Source organism: Trematomus bernacchii, unplaced genomic scaffold (assembly GCF_902827165.1).
Source record: "Trematomus bernacchii unplaced genomic scaffold, fTreBer1.1, whole genome shotgun sequence".
Taxonomy (NCBI): Eukaryota; Metazoa; Chordata; class Actinopteri; order Perciformes; family Nototheniidae; genus Trematomus; species Trematomus bernacchii.
In genome coordinates, this window is record NW_022987402.1 from 952,012 (window position 1) to 971,877 (window position 19,866).

Here is a 19,866-nt window from a genome sequence, read left to right on the forward strand (position 1 = left end):
ACTTTTAATACAATTTTCTGAATATATGTTTTATTATTTATTTTTTAATAGGTAATGAATAGGCTTCCCTTTCAATGGATTCAGTGTGGACAACTCTGCTTCAGTGTATCATGTTGATGTACATCTCACCCGGAGACCATGTGAAGCAACGTGCTGCTACACAGCCTTCACTTTTCAAGGACGTCTTATACAGGTTTTCGCTACCTGACTGACCCCTAAGGCCTATTACAATGTTTTCATCCCATATAGGTGCTGATGGGATTTAGGTCAAGGCTCTGTGAAGGGCAGTCATGTTCCTCTGACCCAGACTGGAATAACTGTCTCTTTACTAAACTTGATTGAGACACAGGAAAGGGCCTTCTCCAAACTGTTGCCAAACAGGTGGAAACTTTATATTCACACAAAAAGACTGAATGTTTCACTAAATAAGACAAGAAACATAACAGAACTGATGGTGTTTATTCGATTGATGCTAACACTTGCCGAGCATAACCCAGCGTAGATGATGAATAAGAAAATCATCTGAATCATTTGAAACTGATTGTTGACATTCAGTTCAGTGATTTGAAAGTCATGGCTAATGTTAAATCACATTCCACCATGTTTTAAAAAACACTTGTAACATACATACAGTATACGTATACATTCGATTTGCAGTTTGCTTTTCAGTTCCACCACAGATACAACATCCACATAAAGCACATAACACTTAAACATTCAGAGCTCTGACACGCTTCGACTGACACATACAGTTTAGATTCATTTGGACTGTAAATTCAACATTTCGCCTCCACTGTTAATGGAAGACCTGCAGAAAAGGCTACATTGGGAGGAGGAGGTTTCCTGTACTGTGTTCTTTAATACTTTTTGATCAATTTATGGTTTAGCTCTGATAATGTTTTTTGACGCCAGAAATGATCTCATTGGTTTGGTGAGACTTGAGTGGGAAAAGCCACAGTACATGAATTTAATTGAATTTAACCTAGCTAGCCTAGCTAGCTAAGATTGATCTCCTTCTATTGTTCATTTTATATCAGTAGCCAATGAGTTTAGGTGCCAACCATGTGTATACTACATACTTTAGGTATGATAGTATGACAACCTAGCTTATCTTACTTATAAAAACACATCTGCAGCAGTCAGATATAAACTGGATTTATGTGTATGCTCATTTATTAGCCTTTTATCTCCAGATGGGTCATCTGTCGATAAACCCTCCAATTTACTAAAATGGGGCCAAACCACCACATGATGTCTTGTTTATTTCAAATGCATCTTATATGTGATACCACATCTATTAAGGTTGAGGGTTATGCCATTAAAATGATCAGATATTTGTCCGATGAACCCCAGTTGCATTCAATTCGGCTGGACAACCTGTGGTTTGCTGCCTCTGCACACTGTGGTTTAATACAAGCAGATTATTACTACCTCAGCAAAAAGTTTGTAGAACTGAAACTCCAGTCTGATGCAAGATGGCTGACCCAATGTCAGTGAGGAAGTCATTTTTTGTAATAATCTGTATGTATTGAGTTTATGCTGCTTATATATGTTCCCTGTAACTTTCTTGAACTGCTATTCAAATATCCCAAATCAAAGTGAAGAACATTTCCAGTGCTTGAATACTGTGAACGCTTATGAATGTGTACACACTGTATTAGTTTCATCATAGCGCCCAATGACATGAAGAAGAACATGAGAAAATATGCCACGAGCAATCAAACAATTATTTTGATGAAGCTGGGGTAACTATTATCCAGCACCAAAGGCCCATAATCTAAACAATTGTAAACAATAACCGGGCTGTAAAACTCACTGCAGAGAACCATGGAAACCTGACGGAGCGCTGCCACAGCCAACAGGTGATCAGAAGCCAGACATCAGGGAAAAGTGTATATGTGAAGCGACAGCACAGTAAACACAGACCTGCAACACAGTCATTCTGCTCCAGTTTTGGCATATATTTATTCCCTTGCTAATTAGTAGCACAGTTGGTGTTTACTACTTTGTAAGCAGGAGAGGATGACTCTCGTCTGAGGAAGTACAGTATTTCTTGTCTGCTTTTGTGTTATTGTTATAAGTTGGTCACATGTTTTGATAATGCCTCTCTCCGGCCCTCAGGCTGCGTGTGGCAGATGCAATAAGCAGCTTTAATGGTTATACAGTACAATAGCAGTAATATTCTGTAATAATCAAAATGCACAGAAATCATGCAGTAGTATGCAGGTTAAATGTTAAGTTGCTCTGCGACATGACGTGGCAGTGCTGCAAGCCTTTAAACATGAATTCCATATATGAGAGAACTGACTGCTTATGACATTTGTCATGAGGAGGGACCAGACGGCACTATGTAGTTGCTTTGGAAATCCTAGTGTGCGTGTTTTCTTTCCTTCAATACCTTTCTATCAGCCTGTAAACCCAGTTCAGTTCCTAAAGTTGCTCCCTTGTATGAATCCTCACGCCCTTTGCGATCCCTGACAGCCATGTTGAATGGTTCCTCATTTTACATTCAATGAGCGAAAACATAAGAGGAAGCTCCTTCTATTGGAATCTAAAATGCTCCCTGTAATTGCAATGTGTGTATCTTTTCCTGTGGACACCGTCCTGCCCTGCTGCTCAAATAAACTCATGAAAGGCAATCGAACAGAGTCACACTGAGCAGAGGGAATGTAGAGTTTTCTTCGGTTGGCTTGCCACAGTTCTTCCCCCAGTCATGTAGTATATGGTCCTTCTTCATGAAAAGGTTGAGGCAGGGCACAAAAACGCTTACTGCTCCACCTGAAGGCTATCAGTCTTGGTGCCGGATGCACTGACGCTGTTCACTTCTTCAAATACTAACTCTGTGAACATGAGATAAACAGGGGGGAGAGAAAATATGTTAGTAATGCTGATTCAAACAACCCAGTATCACTACCGATTGGATCAAATATGAAAGTCAGCTGAATTAGTATTGATACTGCAAGGAGAAGTATTGTGTGAAGAGAAATTAAAGATGGTGTTTAATTGCGGACATATTTATGATCCACGTCACGTATTCAGTTGCGTGTGTCGCAGTGGATTAGTGCGTTGGTGTTCGGATCAGGGAAGCACAGGTTCAAACCCCACTGCAGTCAGCATGTCGTTGTGTCCCTGAGACACTTCACCACAAATTGCTCCTGTGGGGATTGTCCACAGTATTGAGTATACGTCGCTTTAGATAAAAGCGTCTAATAAGTAACATGTAATGTAATGTCTTCCAGTTTGTCCAGAAGTCTTCTAATCAGGGCTCTATAAATAAAGAACTACGGCAGATGTGTAATATTTAGAAGAAGAAGAAGAACCTTTATTAATCCCCCGAGGGGGAAATTCAGTTTCCACTCTGTCGTACACACACATGCGTTTTTATACAGGTAATACAGTACACACTTTTTACAACAGTTGGGGGTTAGGTGCCTTACTCAAGGGCACTTCAGCAGTGGCCCAGGAGGTGAACTGGCTCCTCTCCAGTACCAGTCCACACTCTGTATTTTTTGGTCCGATCGGGACGTGAACCGGCGACCCTTCGGTCCAAAGTCCAATCCCCTACAGACTGAACCACTGCCGCCCTTTAATGCAGCCAAACCGTGTATTACAATGCATTTATGTGATGACTTTCAAAGAGAAAAGCAAGCAAACGCGGAATAAAGTATTATTTTCTTTTTAACACATTTTTTGTTCTACTTATCGTTTCAACTACGTCTCCCAAAATGCATTGCGAGTAACACATCCAATCACAGAGCTTCAAAGATTCCTGAGGATCATGGGTAGTGTAATGTCTTCATTCTATCCAAAACTCAGAGAAAAAATATTTGTCTCTCGTCGAAAAGGAAAAACACAAAAGCATTGTACACAATTTAAACCAATGAATGTTGTGTAATTAACAAGGACACCCTGGTGTGTTTTAATTGTAAAATCAATCGACAGAGAATGCTCATTTCATGGTGTATGAAGCGAAAGCTGCCTCCCTAGCAACGTTGAGGGGGTGAAATCGTGTCATCCTTACGGCTCCCTGTGTGTACCAACGTGACATTTTCACGTCTTGCCGTGGGTTGGATTCAAATGTGGTTGAGGCTCATTAACAACCAATTCAGTTGAATAAAAGTTACATTTTCACAACGCAAGGTTATTTCCAAGAGTTCTATGGTGGAACCTTCTAGTTGGTGCTATTATAATTGTGCTTGATTAGCTTAGTGTAACATCTATCAAATAAACATCACATCAGCTCTGGGTCATTCCACAACGCATATAACCCCTACTGAGAAATAATCACATTCTTAATGTCATCACTGAAATCTCTTAATATCTTTGGTGGTGTTGTCGGTGTTCCCCAATTTTTAAAGATCTTCTGTTTTTGTCTCAAAGGGGGAAAGGGGAAATAAGTGTGTTATTGTGCTATCCACTGTTTAAATATTTGTTTTTCATGTGAAAGCTTTACCTTTCCATTCTTCCAGAGTTCGGTCTTTACTCTCCAGCGTTTGGTCGTACGGGGGGGCATCTGGCTCGTCGTCGGGATCGTGGTACTGTGAGAAGTAAGGGTGGGACAGAGCCTCACAGGCCGAGATCCTCCCATCACAGTCCAGAACCAGCATACGCTTCAGGAGATCCACAGCTAACAGAGAGGGGGGGGGGGGGGGGGGGGGGGGGGGGGGGGGGTTGAAAACAAGTTTAAACTGAATTACTCATTGGCACTTTGGGAGAGCAACTTGATCTTCTGCATCCTCTGGAAGCCATTCAATCAAATTTAAATTGGTAATCCAATCTGCTGTGCATCACCCACCTAGTGGATTGGCCCCTCTAAATATCTTTTCTAGGTCCTGCTGGGGCATGAAGGGCAGAGACTGGATGTACTTCTGTGCCTGCAAATGGAAATCAGCATTCAACTCATGTCACGTGACAATGTAGACGGATTTGGTAGTGATCAATCATTCCAACACTCACACATATTGACCACTCACTCAACAGCCCTGTCTCTGGAATGACTGGATGTCAATAATAACAGTTGACTATGTCAATAGAAGCAACATTACGGTGTGTGTGGAAACAATCACTCCATTCATGTTCTCTCTCTCACATGTTCAGAGCAGATCTTTTTTAACAGGTCTGGGGTCGGAGTCCCCACCACCTCCATGATTCTCTTCAACTGGTCGATATCTTAGTGCAGGAGGAGTTAAGGACTGTTAGGACTTGACTCAGCATATTATCTTGTCACATTGGATACAGACAAACTAAGACATATATTCTACTTGCTCAGCACCAGTGAAAGTTATTTTCTAGTCATCGTCCCACAACACAAAGATCAGTAAATCAAATGAGCTTTAGCTTCTCGTAGACACAGAATACAAGAACCTAGATAATTCAGTCTCCGTGTGGACGGGCCTAAGAGGGGGGGAACCTGCATATTGCAGAGGACTCTTGCCACGCTGATAAGGATACAGTCAGTGCCAGGAAAGAGGACTTTTCCCTTCAGTAGCTCACCCATTATGCATCCCACTGACCAAATATCAACTGTAACAGAAACACCAGAGGTTTAATCATTAAGCATATAATCAGTTCTGAATTTAAGTATTTAAAAAGAGTCCTAAATGTTTATTTTTCATACCATTCTGATTATAGTGCATCCAGTTGAGCATGATCTCCGGCGCTCGATACCAGCGAGTCGCCACATACCCTGTCATCTCATCGTCTGTCTGTCTGGCCAATCCAAAGTCCAGGATCTGTAGGACAGGAAGACAGTCTTTAATAGAGTCAGAATGTTGCAGTGAAGGATCAGTAGGTTAACTCTCAGTCTTACCCTCAGCTCACAGTCCTCATTTACTGCCACATTACTCGGCTTTAAGTCCTGGAGAGATAGTAAAGCAGAGAATATATAAGAGGACCTAGTCATATAATAGACTTGGAGAACAATAAACAACACATTATTGCAGTGTTTTAAAAAACAGTATTGGTTAAACATAACAAATCGTCTATGAAGTTTCTTGAGGGCTATTACAGTGGAAAAGCATTTTTTTAAGGGGGTTAACTATCATTTGAAACCAAGCAAATGTCATATAATAATGTGGGTGTGGTCTATCAAACTTAAAGTCAAAAATGAGAAGCAAAGAGAAGGGACTCACTCTGTGGATCAACCCCGCTGAATGGATGTACTGTTGGAGAGGCGGGGGGGTGGGCAGGAGGATGGGGGAGGAGAGAGAAGACATAAAGGGAGAAAGCGGTCAGCAGGGAGGGTCACCATATTAGCCCCTGTCCAAAGGGAAACTGCTTTTGTCTGTTCCAACAGCCCATTCAGTGTGAGAATGCGAGCTTTGGATGGAATCCACAAAGAATAACAGAAGGACGAACTCAATATAAACATAGAGAGGACTTAGCAACGTAGACTGTCGTTTCCAAATACTACTTACAGCCTGCATTCACTTTAAGCATCTTATACCACTTGGAATTATAATTGAAAAAAAACCTAAACAAGAGTAGAGAGTTATACAGTTAGCAGAAATACATTTATAAATAATTCAAATATGTCAGATAATGGGCTCAAATATTTAGCTAAAAGTAACGATATATGCTTGACTTCGACAGCCAGAAGTAATAAGTAAACAATTCAAAATAGTTAGCTAAAGGTTACTGGTTTAAATGACAAAAATCTGCCTATCCTAATTGAAAGTATGAAAGAAAAAGACTATAGCATCCTAAACAGTGACAGTTCAACTTTATGAAAAATATATTGTAACCATGATACTCTTTTATATAATTAATAGAGGAATTAAAATGTTCTTTAAAATCAATTCAAATGAACACATTTGGGACGTGACGGGTGGAGTCAATGAGGGGGCTGTGGGGGTCCATCAGACTGAAATGGTTGGGAATCTCTGGTGTACCATCTGAATACTAACTTCTTATATTATGTATATGTGTATGGCATATAGCAGGTGTATGGTCTGTGAGCTGTAAATTACCTGAGGCCGCGCAGAAGCTGGGTAAATCAAGAACTGCACGTGTTCGTCTGACAGCCTCTGAAATTTCACGATGTTGTTGAGGTCTGCACCCATCAGGTTAGTCACCAGGTAGCTGGAAAAGGGGAGAGTGTATGAGTGAGAGGGAGTAGTGCTGCTGCCATGGCAACCGTAAAACACCTCAAGCCTATAATTCTCAAGGATGGCCTCCTCCAACATCTCCTCCCCCTTTTACCAGCAGAATCATTGTGTTTGTGGAACAGCTGTACCGCATGTAGTAAACATGAAGGGATGAGAGATTTACAGTTCATTGAAGTCCTCTAACGTTGCAGCAGGTGTGAAGACGTCCAGCAGCCCGATTACCTGCAGAGACAGAGACAAACAGAGCAGATCGATATCAGACAGACATGCAGAGAGCCGTCTGTCTGTCTCGGGGTATTTTTATGCGCGGCACTAACATTCTCGTGTTTCATGTGCTTGAGCAGCCTGAGTTCCCGGTACGAGCGGCGGCTGTGGATCAGAGACTGGAAAGGCCTCGATAGTTTCTTCACTGCAACCTTCTGCCGCAGGACCACATCATATGCCGAACTGGAAAGAGTAAACAGAGAGAAATACATTTTGAAAAAAGTATCATTATAATTAAGAAGATACTCTCATGTACAGTAAACATGATGCTACAACCAAAATACATAAAGCCATGAAGACTGGAAACAGCTACCCTAGCTGAGCAAAGGTAATCAAATACACCCACCATCACGTTTAGCATACTTACTATCTTGTTTGTCTGTGTAAAACATTATATCTGGGGTTTTATGGCGGGTAATATGCTGGAAATGTTCTTGGTGTTTACTTCCTCTGATTTCATTATGCTAGGCTAGCTGTTTTGACATGTTTCCTCTAATTATCCAAGCTAATCTAAGTCCCAGCAAGGAACATCATTTATGTTTCACACTTTTTCTTTTAAATGCAAAAAAATAGAAATACAGTGTTATTGTGAGCTTTGGCTGTGTGGGTAGATGCATCTTTTTATTTTGGATAAAGCCAAACTGTTTTAACATTTCCAGAATGCATCAAACCTGATACCAGCTGATGATGATGTCTGTATATGACTGGGGGAAAGAGCAAGACTCATAGAGAATGAGATGGTGAAAGAGGATGTGGTTGAACAAGAGAGGCGCAGATGTCAGATATTGTAAAAGTGTGGAGTATTATTTCATGTTCCTCTTTTGAAATGTTAATGTAATTCCACATATCGCACGCTGAGCCCTGCTGCCTCTGATGCCGCTGCCTTTGTGCCTCCAATATCTCTTCAGTCCTGGCAGCTCCTCAACACTCACAGCAGTTATAATACAGCCAACATGAGCAGAGCACACAAACAGGAAGGAAACATGGGTGAGACGTGTGAAATAATGTGCAGCACTGCAGAAATGGAGCAAGAAGCAAGAAGTGGAACACAGAAAGGAAAAAAGTGGACATTCCAAGTGGAGTAAGAGGTGACATCAAAAAGAGGATTTATACTTGATTCGTACATACTGCACTAGTTTACTTTTTAATCTGCATGACCAGCCTGTTCTTTAGCATATTTAAATTGTAAATCTTTAACATTGTCTGTATTTTGATTTGCCTGGAAATGTGCTAAACAAATACATTTGCATTGCCTATGCTATGGTATCAACTCTTCATTATGTGAAATACTGCAGTAGATATCTGACACTATCAGTTCAAATAACCTTCTTTCGAATGTGTGCTGTTCATTTCAGGAACTCCTTGAGGTTGTACGAGTTGAGAGACCACACCCACATTATTATGTTTTAAATAAATCTGGTATTTTCCATATTTCAACAATACTGTGTTTATTTTAACTGTGAAAAAAACTGTTAGCCACACGCTTTCTCATATCCATCCTGCCTTGCTGCACAGCAATCAGATATATTTAATTTGTAATAGGTGAGACTCTTTGTATTTGATTTATCCATGGTTGTGGCAGTGCTACATTTCAATTTATTTTTCACCAAAAAACCTGCAATATTCAGTTCCCAGTTAGAAGAGTGGATGTGCCCACTGAATGGTGCGTGCCTCCTGTTTCTTCAACCGTATGAAACTCACAGTAAATATTAATGTATCATTTCATGTTGACCAATATTGCTTACATGCATGGGTAAACTACACCCTATGTGCATCCATGTGTAGTGTGATCACCTGCTGCCAGTCCGGAAGTCTCTGCCAGGCGTGAGCCCGGACAGCAGCCAATACCTCCTCAATCTGTGACACACACCTCACACACTGCACTGCCTCACACATCTCACACACTGCACTGCCTCACACACCTCACACACTGACCTGCCTCACACACTGCCTAAAACACTGCACTGCCTCACACACCTCACACACTAACTCACACACTGCCTCACACACCTCACACACTGCCTCACACACTGCACTGCCTCACACACTGCCTCACACACTGCCTCACACACCTCCCACACTGACCTGCCTCACACACTGCACTGCCCCACACACCTCACACACTGCACTGCCTCACACACTGACTGCACTGCCTCACACACCTCCCACACTGCCTCACACACTGACCTGCCTCACACATTGCACTGCCTCACACACTGACTGCACTGCCTCACACACCTCACACACTGCCTCACACACTGACCTGCCTCACACATTGCACTGCCTCACACACTGACTGCACTGCCTCACACACCTCACACATTGCCTCACACACCGCTTCGCACCTCACTCCTCACTTCCATGCATGGGTCTGCCTGCACTCTGTCAGAACACAGAGTCCAGCCAATGCATTGATTTCCTTCCCCTTCTATTGTCTCAGAATATATTTTTCATATCCGAGCTCTTAATGCACCGCCACTCTCCTGAAGGCAGAGGGGGGAGGAGCAGCTAATATCCAATGTTAGAAGTACATTGTTTACACACACACACAGGAAAACTGTTTCATGTTAATCTCCTGATCTTATCAGTTGAAATCCGTCAGGAGTACATTTATGTTTTGCACGTATTTAAAGGGGGGAGGGTATTGATTCTTGCAAATAGATCATGTTCAACATATTAGCTTCCATGGGGTTTGTTTCTTGCATCCAACACACCAATCCTGTTTCATGCTCATCATCACAGACGTATAAGAGTCAAGAGTAAGATGAGAAGATGTATGCTAAATATAAAGCTAGCATAACTTTAGCTTAGCTTAGCATGAATACCAAACAGAGGAGAACAGGTAGCATTGCACTGTCCAAAATCAACTATATCTTGTTTTTTAATTCATCCAAAAATGATGTTTAAAAAGCACACTGTGTAGTTTCATTATGTGTCCAATCATTGCTAACCGGATGGCTGCAGATATTTCATGCTGAACTGACATGACAGTGATGTCCTCATACAACCCTTAGCAAAGAAGCAAATAGGGCTGACACCTTCTGCTAGTTGATTGGTTGCTCAATATGCTCTTGTCCAACCAATGACAAATAACAATAAGACAAGAGCAAATTGACCAACACCATCTCGTTTCTGCTCATCACATTTCCAATCGACAAACACTGCACTGACAAAAGCTTTTGACAGGAGAAAATGAAGCAGACATGTTTTGTTTTATTCATAGTCATTGAAATGAGAAGCTTCCTGCCAGAGCTCGGTTTTAAAGAACAGATGTTACATATGATGACATGAGATGAATGCAGCCTTGATCAGCTTTGTGCATATTCTCACAGTCTTGGGTTGCGGTCGAATAGTCCATTTAGCTTAGGAACCTTCCTAACGGAGTGAAATGACCCGGAAGTCCCTCAGTGGCAGCCATGATAAGTGCCGTTCAAATTCTCTAGATGAAAGGAAAGGAGGTTTCAAACTTCCTTTATAACCTCCTTTAGCTTAGGAACCACTGGACCTCCCTAACCTAAAGGAGAGGAGAAAATGCTGCCCCACAATGCCTTGCGGCCGCGGCATTTGCCGTCACACAACAGTCGGCCGTTCACGGAAACAACCGATTATGATCGAGAAATGATATCATGAAAGTTACGGTGCTTATTAAGCATTTTAAAACGTATGTGGTAAGTTGCCAAAGTGCTTTGTTTTGAACGTTCATCAGTATTATAATCAAAAAGAGAAATATGAACGTTAGTTTTTACTGAAATGATCAAATAAAGTCAACATTTCACAGTCTTTACTGAGCTGTGTGGGGGTTGTTCAACTTTTAAAAGATGTTTGAATGGTGATATACACAGTGATAGATGTTAAGGACTAACGTTTATAATAAATACATTTGTATTGATTTTAACATCTTTTCATACAATCATACGTATTGGGATCATTTGTATTAATGTGGACCGGAGGGAGAGGGTGATGAGCATAAGTTTCACTTTCCTTTTTTATTTCAATTCCATCTTTGGTCATGAAGAATATGTTTCTCTGTTGTCCCCGTTCATAAAGCATAAAACAACAGCATCAGAGCACGGTGCAGAGTCTCTAGATGAGTTTACAGTAGTCCCTCGTTCTTATTAAACATCCATGTTGTAGTCCGCTGTATAGAAAACTGTAGTTTCCATAGTTTCCCCACAGCAGCAGACGCACATTCATGACCTCCGCTGGCGCATCATAAACACGTCGGATAGTGAAAGTGCAGTCGGATTCTCTAAAGTACCGCAGTCTCTTCTCCTAAGTCCTTTTGAATTCTCCTATCCACTATCCCTTAACCCCGTGACGTTTCACTCAGAGGTCAAGGGATAGACGATAGGGATAGAACTTAGGAGCTGATTTTTGGACTATTCGACCGCAACCTTGGTCCAAAATGTGTCAATTTTTTGTCCCAAGAAGCAGAGGCAGAAAAAGGGATTAGGCAGGAAACTGAAAGACAATGAGTGTGGAATAGAATAGGGATATAACAGTCCTCCAATCATTTTGTCTTATTATGATTTGATTTGATCGATATACTTTATCATCCCAAGTGGGGAATTTGTATCTATTTTTTAGAGGTAATGCACGTTATATTATTAAATGTGCACTGTACAATAGTGTTCTCTTTTGGAACATGTCTTTTTGTTCCCATATGATGATGATGTATAACATCTCTAGCTATAAAGGATTATAAGAGCTTGTCGGATCCTTGACCTCAGTCCTGCAATCTCAAGAGGGTTCACCAAGAGATAAATAATGAGAGCTGTTTTACTGTGCATCTCAAGGTGTAGGCTGTGGGACTATCCTCACCCCCTATCCCGACACACACACCAATATATGTCTTGTTCTAACCCCCCATCCCCCAGCCGGCTCCCTCCCAAGTCCTGCCAGGAGAAAGTCTGTGACAATGGCTGAACATCAACATCAACAATGCAGGTTCATGGTGGGTGGTGCAGGAATGTCCTTTGTGTGTGTGTGCGTGCGTGCGTGTGTGTGTGTGTGTGTGTGTGTGTGTGTGTGTGTGTGTGTGTGTGTGTGTGTGTGTGTGCGCGTGTGTGTGTGTGTGTGTGTGTGTGTGTGTGTGATCTAAGAAAGAGTTTGAGTTTTACCAGTGTCATCCTACCCACTTATGTTCTGTCCATATATTGCATGTGAAATATAACAGTTCAGAATGTGCAGTAGAAAACAGGAGAAATGCTTTCTGATCCCCCAATACTGTATGTGTCTGCCACTTACACCTCTGATCATTCTAACTAAGCGCACATATACATCTCTTCACTTCTTGGGTGGCAGGAAACCTGGCTCAAAAGATTCCTAACAAGGGTTACTTCTATATTGAGGGGTCTTTTTAAAAGATTGTCGATTAGCTCAGAAATTCAAAAATAAATAATTGTTTGATTTTAAAAACACTAACAGTAATATACAATGCATCAGAGCAGCATTTGATGAAATCAAGAGTGTGTGAAAGCTCTAGTTACCATGGCAGCAGACTAGTTACAGTTAGACAAGTATGAATAAATAAAACATGTATAAGATATTGGATAAAAAAGTTAAAACATACAAATAAGATGGCAAAGGGTAATGCATAAAACACAAAAACACTACTGTAGGTTGTCCTCCAGCCCAGGTGACAATAGAACATGTGTTTAAGAACTATATGGGATATATTAATCGTTTTTTTCTTATAGTGGTACTGTATAGAATTAATATCAAGATTCAACATATGTCTCTGTTATTGTGGCATCCTTCAGTCATGCTGGACTTATACAATGTAATTTGCATAAAACCCAAGTATCTAATTTGTGACAACCTTTGAAAACACAAGCCATCACCCAGGACACCTGTTTGTTTCCCATGTGAAACCATTTTCTATACGTAACACCCATACTTTTGTAATGCCACTTATTCTAACCCAACCACTGTCTACCGTATTCCTAAAGATAACCAAGTAGTTGTGTTGCCAAACAGGTTCTACACTGCTGGGGTTACACATGTGCTCTGATCACTCATTCTGCTGGATGTTCATATGTCAATGCCAATGCTACATGCTTAGGACAATGTGTTTTCCCCCTGCTTACAAAGACAGGTATAGCATGGGAATCAAAGCTGACCAGTTCCCTTCTCTGTGGGCATACCGTCTTCCTGAGGGTGTATATGAAACAGCTGGACGACATCATCCAGCTCTACATTTTACTATTGTGCAAATCTGAGCTTTAAAGCTGCAGTATTGGCAAGATGTTTATGCCCAAAACACTCCTGTAAAGACGAGCCACAACAGAACAGCACGATATTAACCGCTGACTGGACAGTCCGAAAGCGTAAAACCTTCTATTTAAGAATGTTGGCAATGACAATGAGAGATGCAGCTTAACAGGTAAGCTATTGAGAGTGTTTGTGATCCAACACAATACAGTGCACACATCCTAACTAAATATGATGGTGGTAGAAGGATGATATCCTAAAACAACAGAAGCCAATCTCCTACATGTCTGAAACATAAGAGACAGTATTCAGTGCAGAGGCTTTGTACACCTAGGCAGAGGAGGCCCAAACCAAAAACGATATCTCCAAACTTAACAGCCAATCTCAAAACAGCGTGAGTGAGTGCTCACAGATGTCTTCTGTCGCTCTCACCCTTTAGTTAAAAAAAGCATCACAGGATTTTGAGATTTAGGAAGATACAGTGAGGTGCCGATGATTTCAATTTTTCTTTTTCTTATGACTTATTTCATGACTGTGCAGGTAGGATTAGTCTATAACCAGTTTTCACAAAGGGCCCACAACGCAAAGACCTAAATTCCACAAAGGTTTTTATAAATTGTTAGGTTGTATCCGGCCCCGCTGCCAGGACAAATCTATTATCTGGAAGATCTTTCGGACCACTTAAGATACTTCTCACTTCTCACTAAAACGCTTTAACATCTGATTTGTGTCCTCATCATGTGATACTGCCAGACATTAGTCCCACATTTCCCGAGGTAAGCATCAGCTTGCTATAGCAGCCAAATGTATAGGGACTGCTGGAGATGGTTATCACCTTGACACATCGCCATGGCAACATGATCCACCAGCTAATACAACATTGTTTAAAAATTAAAAGCAGTTGCAGGTTGAAAGACGGGAAATGTCTTAATGTCAGAGAGGGAGGTGTGTGCAGGTGTGTGATGTGGTAAATAATGTGGCATGCATCTTCAGGGTCCCAATACATCCTCTGCAGAGCACATCTACATACTAAGTGTGTGTGTGCGTGTGTGTGTGTGCGTGTGTGTGTGCGTGTGTGTGTGTGTGTGTGTGTGTGTGTGTGTGTGTGTGTGTGTGTGTGTGTGTTGGTGGGGGCTTTATTTGGGAAATTCCTGTACTGAGGCTGTGTAGTCATTTGTATTGACAGCGGTACACAAAGGCTAGAAAAGCATATTCATTTCCATATTAAAACATAAAAGGGTTAGGGTTAGGCGAATAGGCTATATTTATGTATTTTACAAAAATAAATTCTGGTAATATTGATGTAGAAGCGGCCAAGCCAATGGAATGATATAAACAACAATGACAAGGATGAAATCCAAACACCCGTCTCCATAAGCGGATACATCCCGACATCATCACCGATACAGTAAATGTTGTGGCTGCAGCCTCGCCCCTCCGCGCGCGCACACACACACACGCACACGCACGCACACACACACCACACACACACACACACACACACACACACACACACACACACACACACACACACACACACACACACACACACACACACACAGACTCACCACACCGAGCCGTACGCTCCGGAGCCCACCGGCGTCAGGTTCTGGTACCTCTCCGGAACCTCCCACACAGTCTTGTTCAGCTCCTGCCGGTAGAATCCTGGTCTGGCGGACATTTCTGTAGGCCAGTGCGCAGCAGAGAGCGGGGAGTAGAGCAGAGAGGAGAGGATCAGAGGAGCACGGTGCTGAGGGACCGGAGGCAGGGCCGCCGTCTGCTGCTGCCGAGCTGCCGCTGCAAAGTGTCTGTCTCCCTCTCTCCCTCTCTCTCTCCCTCCTTCCCTCCCTCTCTCGCACACACTCCCCACCCCTCTCCCCCTCCCTTTGGCTTCACTGTCAGAAAGTAGAATAACAGAGACTTATATCATCTCCATTGCCATGAACAATTTGCCACATCTGTTATTGTTTTAACATACTATCGTATGTCTCTGCTCCTGCAGTTTAATCTATAATTCTGTTGCTGCAGTTTTTTGGTATTTTATAGAACATGTTTAATTATCCGGAATATTGTATAGCCTATTGAGAATTATTTGTGATCTTTTCTACTGTAGATATGCGTATGTGCTGTTTATTATTATGTATTATTTGTATTTTATTTTGTCTATAATTTATTCCACCTTTAACATGTTGTAATGCCTGGACACACTGCTGCTATAACACAAGAGTTTTCCAATTTGGGATCAATAAAGTATCTATCTATCAGACAATATTACATTCCATCTCTTCTATAGGCCTATATTTAATAAATGAATCCCACATGTACATATGGGTTTTTACCACACAACATATTAAGCATTACATATTTATGTTACAGGCTCAATATGTAAGATTAATACCTTGTATCTAAAAAAATCCAATCTTCATAACAATGATTTTTTAAATTTAAACTATGATAATAATGAAAATACATTACTGCCATCTAGTGGTTAACATCAGCTAGTGCGAGAGGGGACAAAAGCAGCACCAAAGCAACATACTCATCTTTCCATCACAAAGAATTATGATATTTTGGCTACATAAGCTTCTCTTAAAGTGTGTTTCCTGGCTTTTATTAAGAAAGACACGTAGGTCCATGTTTCTGTCACTATTCTCTTTCCCTTTGCTCTATCCTTACTTGTTTTTGATGTCTTAAGGATATTGTATCTTGTACTGTCGGAGCAGCATGGGACTTCAGATGGTCACTGCCAAACTTCGCTGTAGCTATTGTGCCTTTGAATCTTGAGTGTTTGAATGTGACAGATAATGACTTTTCTTGCTTTGGACTTACAATGATATTCCTTGCTCTTAGAACAACCCATACTGATACTGGCTGTGTGGTGAATGGTAAATTACTGTTATGCATTTCCTTTTAAAGTTGATTGCATTGGAAACATACACCTTAGAGGTTGTTCAAATGTATAGCATAATAATGTCTAATAAACCAGCCACACGGAACACTTCCCTAAGTAAATAGCCCCAAATAATTGTTATATTAACATAGAGCCTATTAAACATGGGCTAAATATCAACATGTGTTTAGGATCAAGTTTAAAAGTGATTTGTACAACAACCTTTTGTAAAGGAGACACTCAAGCTGGTTGTCACTTTGCCACCTTTAAGGGCTTTATGTTTTTAAATCAGAAACAGTCCACACGCATCAGTCAGGAAACATGTTCTGTGTTTCCGTGTGAACCGAGAGGGGCTGGTGTTATCAGTCGTTGTTTAACCCTCCTGTTGTGTTCGTTTCTCCCTCCTTACTTTGGAACTGCTCTTACATTAACACAAAAGCCATTAATAGTCACCACATGGCATTTTACCATCAGGGCGTAGCCATCACATTTGAAGAATGTAAGGCGTGTTTAATTGTCTCAAGGGGCACAGAGCTTGCATCTCTTCTCTTTCTGCCCCTGTCCTTGTTGGGGGGGCGGCCAGGGCAGCGGCTGGGGCTTGCAGACTCCTAACCAGACCCGGCAGAGGCTGGTGTGCCTGTCATATAGGAATATAGAACTCCTGGTAACACTTTATTTTGATAGTCCATCTGTTGACACTCTATAAGTCATCAGTTGACATTCAACAACACTGTTTCAACAGACAAGTAAAATGCATTCAACTAACTGCCAGTAGAATATAAGGTACATCTCAAGTGTTGATCTATAGATTTTACAAAAAGTGTCAGTTGACTGTCAACATGTTTTTTTGCAACAGGTTATTAACCACTATTCAACCTTACTATCTGTAGATTGTGTCAGCCTCTTCAAAATGGTCAATTAACTACTCAAAATCAATCTGTCAGTTGAAGGTCAACAGGGTCATGTCGACTATCAGCATACTTTTAGTAGGCATTCTCCACTAAGCGTGTGTAGGCATGTGTTAGGACTATCCAATTAAAGTGAAAAAACTGTTGAGAAAAGTAGAAAGTCTATAACCTATCAACAGAACACATACATTCATCCACTAATTATATGCAACAGACATGGGAATAAAGCCAAATGTTTTGCACAACTGATCACGAACACTGGATAACTGAAGTCAATACCAGGCTATAAAGCACAGTAAAACAAGTAGCATATCAGAGAAAGAAAGCTTTTTTATTTTAAGAATATATACTACAAAAATAGTAAAAACACTGAACAGTTCTGAAATGGTCTAAATAAAGTTTGGAACACATTATCTACCAGCTGGTAGTCAATACCTGGAAATGTACAGATTCTGTACATTTCCAGGAGAGGTTCAATGTTAAAAAAAACAAACTCCAAAAGGACAGGCTAAAAGACTCTTCCAGACGTTTAAAAACACTTTTCCCGACCTTTTAAACATTGTTTCTGCCTTGTCAAGTGCTGTGATGCCCCTGCAAGTATCAGACTATTTAAACAATGTTTACCCAGGATTCAAGCACTTTTCCTGGCTTGTCAAGTGCTGTGTTGCAGCCTGTTCTCAGGGTACATTCTTGTGAAATTAGCTGAGGCTGTCTGCTGAAACCGGTACTTTGCTCCTATTTCAGACACTTTCCCAGGCATTTAGAACACTTTTCCTGGCTCAGAAAGTCCGGTGCTGCATTCTGACTCGTATCCATTTGGAGGATATTGATTAACTTTGAAGCTCTCCTGGAAATGTACAAGTTTTGTACATTTCCAGGAGAGGTTCAATGTTAAAAAAAACTCCTCCAAATGGACAAGCTAAAACAGTCGTCCAGACGTTTAAAAACACTTTCCCCCACCTTTCAGGTGTCAGGTGCTGCATCCTGCTCTCTGGGTACTCTATGTCCATATTTAAGACACTTCCCCGCATTTTAATCACTATTTCTGCCTTGGAAAGTGAGGTTCTCTACACACTTTTCCCCCTAAAATGATGCATTTATTTTATCATTAATATGGTTCCCTGAAACAATGCACATACTCTGGAGCTCACTGGGGTCCTGTGTATGTTTTAATCAGGCGTTTTAACACTTTTCTCCATGAAAATGATTTTTAATCACTATCATGGGGCTATATAAATCCAATTCCGGGTAATTCGGAGCACAATTGTACCTTTTACTATTTAAATGTATTTGTATTATATATTTTTGGGCTAGGAAAGTGACATTTCTGGGTGATTTTGTCAGTTTATGGAGCTTAGCCCACAAATCCTGGAGGGTCTAGGCCAAATTTGGGTGCTCATAGGCGGCCTGCCAGGCGCACCCACCTGTGGAAAGAAGAAAAAAGTGAAGAAAAGGGTTAATTATATCTTAAAATAATCAAAAATGAAGTTTAAAAAAATTGTCGAAAAAATGACTAAGTGCCAACGGAGAGGGGGCCCGAAAAAGCTCAACCCTTTGGGGCTTCGGGCCCTTTTTCCCCCTTCTCCGTTGTAAGTTGCAACGGAGAAGGAAAATACATTACGAATGATGTTGTTCCCCCACACAGAAAACTATTGTGTCCATACAGCTAGCGAGTTCGAGATGATGGGTTTTCACCCAAAAGATGAAGACGAAAACCTAGTACTCGCCCAAGACGGCGGGTCCTTACCAAGTCCTCCTGTTTACACCGACTGCAGTTCAAGGGGCGACGATATACCTGACGTGGAGCTGTTGAGACCTAAAAACAGAAACTCGATTCTGCTGTGGTGAAGTCTGGCTACAAAGGGAGGTGTTCTAATAGAGTCGCTTGTCTCAAACCAGTGAAGAAGTCAACAAGAACCCAGCAGAACTAGAGAGTGACTGTTAGCGGGAGAACAGTGACAGGGCGACAGAAACTGGCACAACATTTACCAGCCAGTACATAGATAGACCCCGTCAGAAGACCGGGGCTGTGTTTAAAGGGGAACTTCATTTATTGTTAGTTGAAGTATAGTTTTTAGTCAAACAATTATGTGATATATGGAGTCAGATTACATTTTCTCATGAACACATTTTTATAATCGGTCTGAAGTGTCTGTTTTAAGGCATGAGCTGCAAACTGAATAACATAACACTGATTGAGAGCTTGGATGAAGAAGTTGTAGGGTTTTTACAACAGTTTCAAGAATCAGTCTTTATTTATTTATGTTTAAGTGACTTTGCTGATTTATAGTAGCCGCGTTCACACCGGAGTACTTTCACCGTACTTTTCGCGTTTTAGTTCCGTGAGTACCCCTTATGTCGCGTTCACACCAAAAATCGTACTTAATCTCGGGTACTTTTAACCCCCATTATTAGAGCCCGCTGGGAGAGCGTACTTTTCTGTCGGTGAAAAGTGCCCCAGTGCTGATTGGCTGGGCGAATTGCA

The 19,866-nt window shown here is 41.3% G+C and overlaps 1 protein-coding gene across 1 annotated transcript; it reads right to left on the reverse strand.

Moving 5' to 3' along the window:
* Positions 1–440: 440 nt before the first annotated feature.
* mapk11 (mitogen-activated protein kinase 11) lies at positions 441–15,400 on the reverse strand. The gene is made up of 12 exons (XM_034135502.1): positions 15,152–15,400; positions 7,424–7,553; positions 7,270–7,328; positions 6,969–7,080; positions 6,132–6,161; positions 5,810–5,857; positions 5,618–5,732; positions 5,452–5,523; positions 5,090–5,169; positions 4,796–4,874; positions 4,454–4,627; positions 441–2,840 (listed from the first exon to the last, which is right to left on the reverse strand). The coding sequence occupies exons 1-12, from the start codon at positions 15,262–15,264 to the stop codon at positions 2,767–2,769; spliced, it is 1,086 nt and encodes a 361-aa protein (XP_033991393.1). The 5' UTR covers positions 15,265–15,400; the 3' UTR covers positions 441–2,766.
* Between the last annotated feature and the right edge of the window lie 4,466 nt (positions 15,401–19,866).